Below are 14,395 nucleotides of genomic sequence, written 5' to 3'. Positions count from 1 at the left end.
CTCTTTCTCCCCTAAGACGTCATTCATAATACAATAATATCCCAACAGTATATACATAATCGAGTCAGGAGGAACTTAGCCACGCAGAAACTATTTTTGTACCCTTTTATCATGGTGGGGAGCAAACCTTCAGCTCACTCAGAAAATCCCATCAAAGAGATGACATATGAACACTCTCAAGAGAAGGCAAACATTGAAAATCCTGTCAAACTAAACTCTCACCATCTCAACAGGCCTTTCCACCTGCAAACCCACCTGGAACAAAGAAACAAATAAAAGCAACAAACAACTCAGCAAAATTAAACTAAAAAACTGACAAACAAAAACCAAAGAACAAATGTGTTGATACCTCCGTCAGAGTTATTATCTTAACAAAGAAGAGCCAGAGAACCCACTAGGAACATTGCTATGGCTAGTGACTATCACATTGAATGGTGGTGTCTAGCAGTAGATAGATAGATAGATAGATAGATAGATAGATTCCGGTCTTAATTACATTGATGTAAACCTAGAGTAACTCCAATTTTCTTGGGTTAAATTTGTCTGGATTTTTATGAATGCAAATACCCAATTCTGCATAAAAAGATTGCAAAGTATGTTCTCATGAAGGCAATAATGTCATCAGATGATTCTATTCATAAAGAAACACAGAATGAACTCGCAATCAGTGGAGAAATATAGACATTATATTCTTGCTGAATAACCTCCAACCTATCAGTTTACTCAGTGCACCTTTCATTTCCTTGTTTCTCATGCTGTAGATGATTGGATTCATCATTGGGGGCAACACAGAACAGAGAACAGCCACCAAGAGATTCAGATCTGAGGTCAAGTTGGAGGTTGGTTTCAGGAAGGCAAAGGTGCCCGTGAAAAGGAACAAAGAGACCACAGTGAGGTGAGGGAGGCAGGTGGAGAGGGATTTATGCTGGCCCTGCTCCGAAGGAATTTTCAGCACTGTTTTGTAGATCTGAACATATGACACAATTATAAATGCAAAGCAGATTAAACCTAAAAGCACATGAAAAGAAATAACAACAATTTCCCTGAGATACGAGTCAGAGCAGGTGAGGTGGAGGAGCTGGGGGATTTCACAGAAGAACTGGTCCACCACGTTGCCTCCACAGAAGGGTATTGCAAATGTGTTCCTGGTGTGCACTGCAGAGTAGAGAATAACACTGATCCAGGCACTGGTTGCCATTTGGATGAAAGCTCTCCTGTTCATTACTGTCTCCAAGTGCAATGGTTGGCAGATGGCGATGTATCGATCGTACGGCATGATGGTCAGTAAGGGAAAATTTGCTGAAGCAAAGAATAAGAAAAGAATGATTTGGGTATCTCATCCAGAATAAAAAATTGATTTTGTGTTCATGAGGGAATTGGCCATAGATTTGGGAATGGTGACACAGATGGAACCACAGTCTAGGATGGACAGATTCATCAGGAAGAAGTACACGGGGTTGTGAAGGTGGTGGTTGCAGGCTCTGGCTGTGATGATGAGAAGGTTCCCCAACAGGGATATCAGGTAAAGCAGTAGAAACACCACTGCTTTGTAAAATCTGCAGCTCCCGAACATCAGAGAATCCCAGGAGAAAGAATTCGATCATGGAGGTTTGGTTGGACATTTTCTTCCTCAGTACACTGTGTGATGTCTGTGGAGGGAATGAGAAGGACAATGATCAGGACTAGAGTGACAAAGGGAATGGCCCTGTTTCTCCTTTCCCTAATATCTCATTCTAGGAATGTCAAAGATACATAGAACTCATCACTTACAATGAGTAGGTGTTGTTAGTGCTCCTCACCTCTGACAATCAATCAGTAATATTATCACACTTGTGTAACCTCCTTCATCACTTTACCCAATCTGAGGATTCGGCACAAGGTGTGGCTTGATAAAATGCAGTATGAAGGATGGAACAAAGCACGCTCCAAATCCAACAGTTCTTGCAAAGAAGGTCCCTCCATTGCGACCATCACCAAGCTTACCACTTGGGCATGAATCTAATCGAATAAAATGCCAACACAGCTCCGTGTCTTCTGTGTCTTCTGTGTAAGTTCTGTACACCCATTTACACCATTTATACTCAGCCAGCAGCAGTGTGGAGCTAGGCCAGGAACTCTGGGTTCCACTCCCAGTCAGCTCCCGTGTGTCCTTGAATGGGGTCAGGATAGACAGGCTTTGGCTGCTTGGTTCAACTCTAAGCCAGGGTTTAAAGGGGCTCTTCTGTAAAAAACATTCTGTGTGCTGCCAACTTTACTGCTTATTCAATTGTTACCTCCACGCAACTATCCCCTTGAAAGAGAAATCACAGAGATGAGATCGAATCAATGAGTTTGAAATCAGGCTCTTATCAGGCAATATTAATGTTCCCCAATTTATTTAACATTTACTGCTGGTTGGAAATTTTCAGCTGGGTTCTTTTTAATGGAGATTGTTTTTTCAGCTAAACAATACCGCCAACAACAACATCTTAGAACCTGTCTGCTTCCCTCAAACATTTCGGGATTCTTTTTTAAAGAAACTGAAAACTCGGTGCAAAAGTTCCAACGAGCGCGCAGGAAGCCGCTCAGCCCCGCTGCGCTGTGGGTGGTGGCGGGAGGCGCCGGGCTGTTTTAAATTGCCCGGGGACAGCAGGTGGGGCTGGGGGAAGTGCGGGGGGAGTATGTGTGTGTGTGTGTGTGTGTGAGGTTGGAAACTTTGGTGGAGCCGGGCCCCTGGGACAGGAATATTCCTGGTGCCCGGGCTCCACAGGCCCATAGAACTCGCTGCCCATGTCAGGGGGGGACCTTCAGGCAGTTGCTGAGGGACAGAGCCAGCCTTCCCTCAGGATCTGCCAGATAAAGGACCTTCCTCTGCCAGGTCTGCCCACAAGTGAGCTGTTCTGCTCCCTTTTAAATCCTCCCTCCGGTCTGTGGCTACCCTGCAGATGTGTTGGGGTGGGTCTGGCTGAAGCCAGAGCAGCTCCTTAACCCCTTCTTGCCCAGCGTGGGATTTGTATTCCTCATCACAAGTCCAAACAGAGGGGGGAAACCCTTGAAGGTACAGCATTCCATACTATTAACGGCTAACAAGCCTAGCAGGCCTGAGGGGCTATTTTTGCAAGCTTTCGAGCTTTTTGTTCTATTGGTACTTTTATCCAATTCTTCAGGTGTATTCTTTAGGTAGCAAATTATTACCCCACCTAGCAATAACAATAGGAATTTTGAATCCTTGATTTTATCCTGGTTTCTCTTGAACTCCTTGGAAGGTGACTTTAGATGATGCTTCATGCAGCAGACATTCTTTTGCCCTGTGTCATCCTGGCATCTCCATTACCGGGCTCGGGAGGAGGGTAAGAGAGAATCCACTCTGCAGCCTGCAGAAGACTGCATTCTAATTCAAAAGTTTGTTACTTTTTGTCCTGATTTCCTTCCGCTCCTGGAAGGTGATAGTCGGAATTTTTTTTTGAAGCATGAATTCTGGATGATTTTTTCAAATGTTTGGATAGAGAGAGCTTTTGTAGGTCACCCTCCCCTTGTCCCCAGTATCTCATGAAACCATTGCACTCATTGATGTGCTGTTCACACGCCATTGCCTTCAATAGCTCCTCCGCGTACTCTGATGCGATCCTATCACATGCCTGGAAAATTACTTGGTTTTCTGATAGTTCTAAAATATTAAGGGATTCCCCAAAGTCAGAGCCAGGATTGGTAAAGGTCCCCAAAACACAACTGCAGCCTACCCTGCGTCAGTCAGATCCAGCGTCTTAATTATCTGTAATTAATTTAAAGTAAAACAAGAGGTTGATGCTCAGTCAACCCGTGAAACTCTTTGCCAGGGAATGTTGTGAACACCAAGACTATAACAGGGTTCAAAAAATAACTCTAGAAATTGATGAATGAAAGGTCCATCAATGGCTATTAACCAGTATGGGTGGGAATGGTGTCCTTAGTCTCTGTTTGCCAGAAGCTGGAAATGGTCAACGGGAGATGGATCACTTGATGAATACCTGTTCCGTTCATTCCCTCTGGAGAACCTGGCATTGGCCACTGTCAGCAGACAGGTTGCTTGTGCCTCTGTGAATCTTCCAGGGACGGAAGTGAGATGGAGAGTACATGAGAATTTATGAAAGAGTGATCTAGAAGCATTCCACAGTGTGTACAGACAGAAAGCAAAGTGGGGATTCTTCCCCCCACCCCAGGCAGTACAATGAATATAGTCTCTGTTTCCTTCCACTGGAAGACACTTGCACGCCTGCTGGGCCAAGACTGCTGCGTGGGACTGTGGGTGCTACAAGTGGCCAGCAGTGGGCCAGAAGGACGAGGACCGTGCAGGAGGTTTGCCAATAGAGGCAAAGAGAAGCCAAAAGCACCTGGCTTCCAAAAGAGCCAAAGAGGAGAAGGACACAATCCATCAAGAGAGACTGCTCTAGAGGTTCCTGGATGAAGAGAGGTGGAGCAGACAGTGGGACGGATTGCTCAGGGAGAGAATGCTGGGTATGTGGGCCAGCAGGGTGATTCATCCAGCTCCGTGACAGAGCCTGCACCAATGCATGTGCCAGCTGCAATGTCTGCAGGTGCACAGGTACCTGTAGACAGGAGAGGGGAATGGTGTCCCTGGTCCTGGTTCACAATGGTTGGAGGGTGGAGTTTCTAGCAGGGCCAGTGAACAACATTATAAGTAGGGTTTGTTTTCCAAACTATTCACAGTTGTGTGTCTGAGAGAAAGATTTTTTAACCCCTGTCCAAGGGATGGACCCCTGTCTCCGAGACCAGGGACGTGGCAGAGCGCAGACTGGTTTATGACATATACGACATCTTTGCTGGTCAGCCCTGAACTCTGAATTCCATGATTCATCTTCTTCTGACACTTAATAGCTTTTCTATTTTAGCTATAGCGATTCTTCAGACGCTCGGCCAAATGGCAATCCAGCTTCCATGTGGCACCTCAATTTCCCACTCTCTAAAGTGGGGATAATCCTTACCCACATTCAGAAAGTAGTTGATCTTCCCTCTTTCTTCCCAGGTCCCTGCCCTCCTTGCCCAGCCCCGGCCTCTGTCCTGTTCTCCAAACTTCCATGCCCATGTTAGTGCCTGTCTCACCCCCCCTCAACCTGCAAGGTCTCCTGCCAGCAAAGGGAAGCTGCTCCTGCATCTGGAGCTGCCTTCGTATGTCCTGAGGGCTGTCCTGTACCATGATCACCACGGGCAGGTAGTTCTAACAAGGCCAATAGCATAGTGGTCAATAGGTTTCCAGTATAGGGTGGTGTTTATGTGACCATCGCTTATTAGCACCATAGTGTCCAGGAAGTGGATCTCTTGTGTGGACTGGTCCAGGCTGAGGTTGATGGTGGGATGGAAATTGTTGAAATATGGTGGAATTCCTCAAGGGCTTCTTTTCCATGGGTCCAGATGATGAAGATGTCATCGTTGTAGCACAAGTAGAGTAGGGGCATTAGGGGATGAGAGCTGAGAAAGCGTTGTTCTAAGTCAGCCATAAAAATGTTGGCATATTGTGGAGCCATGCGGGTACCCATAGCAGTGCCACTGATTTGAAGGTATACATTGTCCCCAAATGTGAAATAGTTATGGGTGAGGACAAAGTCACAAAGTTCAGTCACCAGGTTTGCCGTGACATTATCGGGGATACTGTTTCTGATGGTTTGTAGTCCATCTTTGTGTGGAATGTTGGTGTAGAGGGCTTCTACATCCATAGTGGCCAGGATGGTGTTATCAGGAAGATCACCGATGGATTGTAGTTTCCTCAGGAAGTCAGTGGTGTCTCAAAGATATCTGGCAGTGCTGGTAGCATAGGGCCTGAGGAGGGAGTCTACATAGCCAGACAATCCTGCTGTCAGGGTGCCAATGCCTGAGATGATGGGGCGTCCAGGATTTCCAGGTTTATGGATCTTGGGTAGCAGATAGAAGACCCCTGGTCGGGGTTTGAGGAGTGTGTCTGTGCAGATTTGTTTTTGTGCTTTTTTCAGGGAGTTTCTTGAGCAGATGGTGTAGTTTCTTTTGGTAACCCACAGTGGGATCAGAGGGTAATGGCTTGTAGAAAGTGGTGTTGGAGAGCTGCCGAGCAGCCTCTTGTTCATATTCCGACCTATTCATGATGACGACAGCACCTCCTTTGTCAGCCTTCTTGATTATGATGTCTAAGCTGTTTCTGAGTCTTTGGATGGCATTGTGTTCTGCACGGCTGAGGTTATGGGGCAAGTGATGTTGCTTTTCCACAATTTCAGGTCGTTCACGTCGGCGGAAGCACTCTCTGTAGAAGTCCAGTCTGTTGTTTCAACCTTCAGGAGGAGTCCACCCAGAATCCTTCTTTTTGTAGTCTTGGTAGGAAGGTCTCTGTGGGTTTATATGTTGTTCAGAGGTGTGTTGGAAATATTCCTTGAGTTGGAGACGTCGAAAATAGGATTCTAGGTCACCAGAGAACTGTATCATGTTCCTGGGGGTGGAGGGGCAGAAGGAGAGGCCCCGAGATAGGACAGATTCTTCTGCTGGGCTAAGAGTATAGTTGGATAGATTAACAATATTGCTGGGTGGGTTAAGGGAACCACTGTTGTGGCCCCTTGTGGCATGTAGTAGTTTAGAGAGTTTAGTGTCCTTTTTCTTTTGTAGAGAAACAAAGTGTGTGTTGTAAATGGCTTGCCTAGTTTTTGTAAAGCTCTCCAACACCACTTTCTACAAACCATTACCCTCTGATCCCACTGAGGGTTACCAAACGTTAGTGCCTGTCTCACTCCCCGCAACCTGCAAGGTCTCGTGCCAGCAAAGGGAAGCTTCATTCTGCAGATCTGGAGCTGCATTCGCATGTCCTGAGGGCTGTCCTGCACCATGGTCACCACGGGCAGGTAGGTCATCAACTTCCATCTCTGCCCCAGCTACAGGATGGCCTCTGGTTCCTGCTCCCTCAGGCACCTGGAATAGGGGTGGGGTTGGCAGAGCAGGAGAACACCCCATGAAGTTAAGAACTGGCAGTGAGAGCCTTTTCCCTCCCTGGGAGACTGCGGCGTCCCTCTGTGGGGACTCCCTTTCTGGCAGGTGCTGTGCTTTCGTTCCTGGACACTGCCAGGAGACCCAGCTCCCAACCCTAGCAGCTTGGCTGTGCCATCCCCTACTGTGTACCCAAATTGCCTTTAAAGGAATATCCAAGCCCCTCCCAGGCCTGCTCCCATTGCGGGTCTCTCTCCTGGCTGAGCACAGGCTGTTCTTATATCACCCAACAGGCCTGGATCCTAGATACATGCTGCTCCTTCTCATGTGCCCCTGCACTTATTCCCTTCACCTGGGGATAGGTTCACTTGAGCTACTACCCCTTTCATGGCCATCTCATCCTGGGACAGCCTGAAACTGGAAACCTGTGCTCGAACAGTAACTGTTTGCTAGGAAAGGTGCTGAAGTCACAATGGAAGAGGAAATCCTTTGGACTGGATTGAAATTATTCCAAAGGAAAGTGATTGAGGGAAAATGTCCAGCTTTATCCTCCTAGCAAAAGAAAAAAAATAAGGTCAGAAAGGACCATTCAGTCCATCTTCTGTGTAACACAGGCCCTAGAACGGCACTGAATGCTTCCTCCAGAAAACCTACGACATGAGACTGAGCCAGATCACGTCTTCTGGAAAGACATCTCCAAGCATTAGAGCCAGCTAGTCAGAAAAAATCTTTCTTCTGCAGTGCCATGAAGTTAAAGGACACGGAGAAGAAGAAAACCTCGACTCGGGTTGTTACTGGAGCTGAAGCAGAGAGGCCAAGACAAACACGGCTAGGGCCCAGGACTGACTATCAGCAGATCTGCCATTTTCTATTCCTGGCTTTTTGACCATGAGCGAATCTCTTTGCTTCTCTGTGCCTCAGTTTCCAAGACTATAAAATAAAGCTACTCAAGGTTCTGTTTTTTTCTCTCCTGTTTTTCAAGGCGGGACACTTAGATACATTTGGGGACTGTCTACGCTACAGGACTAGAGTGTCTTTGAAAGCTGATGACCCCCACATGTTGTTCAGAAGCTATGGATGACACAAGCTCCTACGTTTGTTCTGTGCTTAGCCCTATAGGGCACAGCTGGGCTGGGTGGCCTTTTCTCGCTGTGCTGTGCGGAGCAGGTTCTGGGCATGAGGGATATGAAGAGGCTCTCAAGGACTAATTCTTGAAAATAAATATCAATGAACTGCAACCCAAATAAAAAATCACTGCTGCTAACGTTGGTGGGTGATAAAATAGTAGTAGAGTGGTAATTAATGAGGAGAGGGCAGTGACACAGAGCAATTGGATCCCTTGATAAGCTGGAGCCATTCAAAGAAAACAAGTTGGAAAAGAACCAAATGAAGGGTCCTATAGCTAGCAACAAAGCATGCAGGCCACACCTACAGAATGGGGAAGTGTATCCAGGAAAGCACTGAGTGTGAAGAGGATTTAGGGGCCATGCTAGGCAAGCCATTCAACATGAGCACCCAGGGTGATGCTGTGGTGAACAGGGCTAAAGCCATCATTAGATGCATGAAAAGAGCAGTGAGGAGCATAGGGAGGTGACACACCATGAGGAAGACTGATCATGGAATCCTGCATCCAGTTTTGGCATCCACCTTTGAAAAAAGATTTTGAAATATTGGAGATGGGGCAGCAAAAAGCAATGAAACATTTTGAGGGCTGGAGAAAAATGCCTGCGAATGAACTATTGAAAGAGCTCAGCCTGTGTAGACGATAAAGAAGATCGGGAGGTGACATCATTGAAGTGTTGAAGTGACTTCATAGAGAGAAAATATCGGGTAGGAAAGGGCTCATTAATCTAGCAGAGAAAAGCATAACAGTGGCTGGAAACTCAAAAGAGACCAATTCGTATTCGAAAGAGGGCACACATATTCAACGGTGAGGATGAATCACCAAAGGAACAAACTAGAAAGGGAAGTGGTGGGAATTCCCCACCTCTTGATGTCTTCTAATGAAGACGAGATGCCTTTCTGGAACATCTGCAGTCAAAAACTAGCTACTATGCTCAACAGAAAGCATGTGATATGCAGGGGGTCAGATGACTTGCTCAAATTGTCTCTTCTGTCCATAAAGCCTGCTCATTTATGAAAACCTGAGTGTAGCATGGGGAGAAGCCTCTGAAGTTTTACTGTGTTGGGCTTGAGCACACAATGAACGCTCATTGAGTGGGATGATCCAGGGGAAGCAGCGGAAATATCCAATGTGGCTGGACAGGGGCAGGACATCAGCACTGCAAGGGAGGGGTGGGAGTGGCAGTGACATCACAAGGGCCTTTGGCAGGACCTCAGCCTATTGGACAAAGGTGGTGGGGAGGTGATGATCTCACAGAGAGATCTTGACATCAGCCAGGCAGGACAGGGGTGCAGGACAGGGGCAACCTCGGAGATCCCTGTGGCTTTGCTTCAGCACGTCTCCTTCTCGAGGTCTCTCCTGGAGGACTGAGAGAGCATTCACTTGCACGTACGTGAGCACAAGGAGGACCCTCTTCAGAGTTTTCTTCTTTTCTTTTAGTGGTTTTGCTCGAAAATAGACATCTCTGTAGAGAAGGTAAGAGCCTCAGAGAGGTTTGGAACCTGTTCAGTCTGATCCATCAGGTGCCGGCTGATTTTTAGGAAAGGAAAACACTAGATTGTGAGGGCAGCATTTTATTTCCGACCTAGGACATTGTCCCTTAGAATTACTGGGGACATTGGGGTTTCTCCTTTTTGTTTTCCCTTTTCCTCTATCCCTCCTATCTTTCTCTTCTTGCTTCCTTTGTCCTTTTTCTCTGCTCTCCTCCCACCACCAGGAGCTCTGTGTGTGGAGCAAGGGCCAGGGGGGGCGGTTGTGGGAGGCCCTCACAGAGAGGTGAGACTGGAATTGGGCTCTGAGAGTGATCCCCTCGGTGGTGACCAGGGCCATTCTTTGGGCTATTTGATGAGAACCCTTAGCCTCCCACCCCCCAAAGTCTCAACCTTGATTGGCTGAGGAGGGGGCTATTGACAGGGAGGAAACTCTGGTCTTTGTTGTTCTCTTTTATGACCAAGCAAATAAGTCACAACCAGTTATAAGTTTGACCAATGTTGATGCTGGTCTCCATTCATTGTCCTGGAGCAGTTCATGATCCTCTCGAACATTCCAATTCTTCTCAAATACTTGTTGAATAATTACGATGAAAAATTGTTGGTCTGTAGCTCATTTGAGAGCAACTCTGCTACTGACTGGCTGCATCAGCTAAGACAGGTCCCTGCTCCTTTCTCAGCCTTCGTTTCTCCTTCTGTCGAGGAAGAATAACAATCCTCTCCCACCTACCTCACCATGGGTGGCTGCTGGGGATCCACTGAAGAGTGTCACTCGGAGCAGTGCAGACTAGGGGGTGTCCTATCACACTAAGCCATATCCGATTATGACCTAATATTCGATTGGATTTGTATTTTATTCTTTTGAAATTGTGAAGAGCAGCAACTACTTAGCTCAGACTGAAGCATCTCATCTAATTTTCTAGATCATAGTTGGTTTCAGAGTAGCAGCCGTGTTAGTCTGTATTCGCAAAAAGAACAGGAGGACTTGTGGCACCTTAGAGACTAACCAATTTATATGAGCAGAAGCTGTCATAAGCTAGAGATGCATCCGATGAAGTGAGCTGTAGCTCACGAAAGCTTATGCTCAAATAAATTCATTAGTCTCTAAGATGCCACAAGTACTCCTTTTTCTATTTGCTAGATCATGTGTCTCCTCTTTGTGTACGACGAGACAGTTTAATGCACTGTGACAAACAGGAGACACTCTTGTTTTGCAAACAAATATTTTTGCTAAGAATTTTCATCCTACTCGTTATGATTTCAAGAAACAAAGTGGTTTCGTCTGAATGGATTTTCTGACAGAAACGGTTTTCATGAAAATGTTCACACCTAATTTCCTGGGCTCTATCCCTGCCTCCAGGGGGTTGTTGTCTCATAGTTAGAACAGGAGTCATCACTGTTGGCTTCTCTTTCTGGCTCCGTCACCGCTTTGCTGTGTGACACCTTGGGTAGGTCCAATGGGAACAGGGTCAATTCTCTAACTCCAGGCAGCAGGGAGCCTGAGTGAGATAAGGGATGTTAAGGCCGTCTGCGAAGGAGAAAGGGATGTTTCCAGGTGTTGAATGTCAAGAATTCTAAACTTCGCTAAAATGGCTAATCTCGAGAAATAAGAACTAGTTGGGGCCAAACTTGAACCATTGTCTTTTTTAAAGCCCATTCAGGGATGTGAGTCCCAGAGAGCCATAGAGAGTGGGAGCAACTTGCCCAAAGTCCCACAGATCAATAGGCAGCAATGGAAGCAGGAGTGACCCTCCCTCTCAAAGGCAGGGGGACCAGCCATTAGGGCCTGGTTGCAATTGCCAGCTGTGGGAGGGAGTGTGCGGCAGTGGTTAGTGAAGGGGTCCATCCATGGCTCTGACACTCAGTGTGACCCTGAGCTGGTAGCTGAGGCCCGTTTGCCATCAGTAGGGTTGGGGTCCCATCGCTACAGCCCAGTGGGTTTGGGAGGCTCCAGGAAGGTGTGTAAAGTGCTGGGATGTCAGGATCACCTCTACCCTAGGGCCGTGTTCTGCAGCCCCCTGCTGCTGGCTGAGTTTCTCCGTCCCTTGGCAATCAGACAGACTCTTGTTTTCACAGCCAGTCGATCGCCCTCGTGTCATCACCCTGCCTGCTGGCTGGGCAGGGTAACTCCTGAGGTCACCATCCTCTCCAGCCTGCCTTGGGCTTGGAGAGTGAGGAGGAGGGCAAGGGACGTCTGCTGACCCTGAACATCCGCCATCCATTATCCCATCACTGAGAGCAAGTGAGTGGCATTCGGGTTCCTCAGTGGCTTCCCCTGTCTGTCTGGGGAGAGGCAGAAACGGGGGGAGAGACTATCTCCAAAGGGGGATTTCCTTTGCAAACAGGCCCCAAGAGCCCCTCACTCTTAGGCCAGGCAGGGGCTTCTCCAGAGCCGTCTCCAGTGTGTTTGGAAAGGTTCCAGCAAGGGGGCTCCTAGTCCTTCCCTTGTGGGACACTGTTCCCCAGGCTGAGAGTCTCGGAGCTGGCCCGACCCTGTGAGCTGCTGAGCCTGGAAATCAATGGGGAACGAGGAGGGCCCTGGTCATGGTTCTGCTCTGAACCCTCCTGCTTCTCAGCGTCCTCTGGAACTGGTCGCTCGCTCAGCACCGGTCAGAGATGGCCGGTGTCACTGACCCCACCCCACCCTATGGACACGTTTCCCAGATCTCAGTGCCCGGTCTGAGCTCTCTCCCTCCCCCGCCTCCAGGGTTTCACACCGAGCAGGTTCCCGTGGGCTGCGCTCTGAGCGGCCAGGCCCTCGTGGACCCCCGAGGTTCCAGTATGCCTATGATGGGAGGGACTTCATCAGCTTTGACGACCAGACGGGGCCGTGGGTCGCGGCCGAGCAGCCGGCCTTCCCTCAGAAGCAGAGCTGGGAGACGGGCAAGACGTGGACTCAGTACGTCCGGTGGTACCTGAAACGAGTGTCTGGACACCCTGCAGAGCCCGGTGCAGCAGGGGAGTGGGGTCCTGCGGCAGCAGGGTGAGTGAGCCTGCAAGGAGCTAGCATGGGGTGCGGGAGGGGCACAGTCACACCAATGGGACTTAGGTACAGAGGTGCCGACTTTCCAATGCTCCAGGGGATGCTCGACCCCCACTCTGCCCCAGGCCCTCCCCCCACTCCACCGCTTCCTGCCCCACCTCTTCCCACACCTGCTCCGCCCCCCACTCCAACCCCTCTGCTTCTCCCCACCCTGTTCCGCCCCCTTCCCCCTCGTGCGCTGCCCCCTCGCTCCTCCCCCTCCCCCTGTGAGCCTCCTGCATGACACAGAACAGCTGACTGTGGCAGGCAGACAGCGTTGCGGGGGAGGGGGAGGCGCTGATCGGGAGGGCTGCTGGTGGGTGCTGAGCACCCGCCATGTTTTTTCCTGTCGGTGCTCCAGCCCCGGAGCACCCACGGAGCCGACGCCTATGCTTGGGTATCTCCGGAAAGGGTGGTGTGGCTGGGCAGATGGACTGTGATGAAGTGCGCCTGTGTTCTATTCCAGCTCTGTCCCTGGCCTGCTGGGTCACCCTGGGCCAGTCACAACCCATCTCTGTGCCTCAGTTTCCTCATCTGTACAATGGGGATAATGAAGCTGACCTTTTTTTGTAAAGTGCATGGAGATGGAGCAATGACGAGCTTGTCGAGAACTGTGGGTTGTTCTCAATTGTTACCAGTGCAGACAGTTTATTAGCTGGTGCTAGCAGTTCTGGCTGCCTGGGCGCCTCCATTCTGCAAGCCCTTTCCTGTTGGCTTCCAGCTCCCTCCAACATCTCCTTTTTGGGCTGAACCGTTTCAGCCCTGGGTTGTGAGTTGATTAATTTTGGCAAGTTTGAGCCGGAAAAGGCCCAGCCGTCTGTGCGTGTGAAGGCAGCAGACTGGGAATGGGGCGGGGGATGCATTTTGTCATTCGACAAAGAAAAAACACTTGCCTTGAGCTTCTTTTGCCCAGTGCTAGCACCTCCTCAGTTGAGGGCAGAGGCGTGGAAAGGGCCAGGGACTCGGGGCAGTGTGGCAGCGGGGTTGAAGTGCCCGAGGATGCAGAGAGGGACCTGCTGGGATTTCCAAAGGGAGGCGCCTGACTCCCTGTGAAATCACCAGGGTTAGGCACCGAGGGGGGTTGGAAATCCAACTGGCCCTTAGCCCCCTAAATCGCACATGCATGTTTGGAGGGTCCAGTGAAAACCTGCCTGGATGTAGCTGGGTTACAGTGCAGGAGCGTGCGCAGTGAAGGAGACCTGGGCCCAGGCTTCTGCTGGTAACTACCCAGTTCAGCTACACCAATATGAGAAAGGATTAGAACAGAGGGGATTGACACCAGATTAACTAACTCTATTTACGAATCAATGTAAATGGGTGCAGACCAGGTCTCTCTCACATGTGAGTATTCCTCAAATTCAAACTGGAACAGGTGCAGAGAAGGGCTACTAGGATGATCTGAGGAATGGAGAGCCTACCTTATGAGAGGAGACTCAAAGAGGTTGGCTTGTTGAGCCTAATCAAGGAGCGTATGATGGGTCCACCTACAATGGTGTGTGGCCCATTGGCGACTGTCAGTAGCAAAAATCCCCAATGGCCAGAGACAGGACATTAGATGGGGAGGGCTATGAGTTGCTACAGAGAATTCTTTCCCAGATATCTGGCTGGTGGGTCTCACCCACATACTCAGGGTCTAATTAATCACCAGATTTGGGGTCAGGAAGGAATTTTCCGCCAGGAGAGACTGGCAGAGACCTTGGGGGGTGGGGTTGTTGCCTTCCTCTGCAGCATGGGGCACGAGTCACTGCTGCTTTAAACTAGTGTCAGTGGTTATCTTGTCTCCTCATTGGTCATTTTGGTCAGGTGCCAGCGAGGTTACCTTTAGCTTCTTAACCCTTTACA

General features: G+C 49.0%; 1 protein-coding gene and 1 pseudogene across 1 annotated transcript in view; both read right to left on the bottom strand.

Annotated features, from left to right (window-relative positions):
- Positions 1–14,395, bottom strand: part of LOC144258649 (uncharacterized) — a 164,018-nt gene that overhangs the window by 130,719 nt on the left and 18,904 nt on the right. Inside the window, 1 exon segment of the mRNA XM_077806853.1 lies at positions 2,020–2,031. Within this exon segment, the coding sequence (XP_077662979.1) occupies positions 2,020–2,031 (12 nt within the window).
- LOC144258652 (olfactory receptor 14A16-like) lies at positions 665–1,622 on the bottom strand (annotated as a pseudogene).

This window comes from Eretmochelys imbricata, unplaced genomic scaffold (genome assembly GCF_965152235.1).
Source record: "Eretmochelys imbricata isolate rEreImb1 unplaced genomic scaffold, rEreImb1.hap1 Scaffold_29, whole genome shotgun sequence".
Taxonomy (NCBI): Eukaryota; Metazoa; Chordata; order Testudines; family Cheloniidae; genus Eretmochelys; species Eretmochelys imbricata.
Note: the sequence above shows the minus strand (reverse complement) of the source record. Positions and strands in the feature narration are given on the sequence as shown.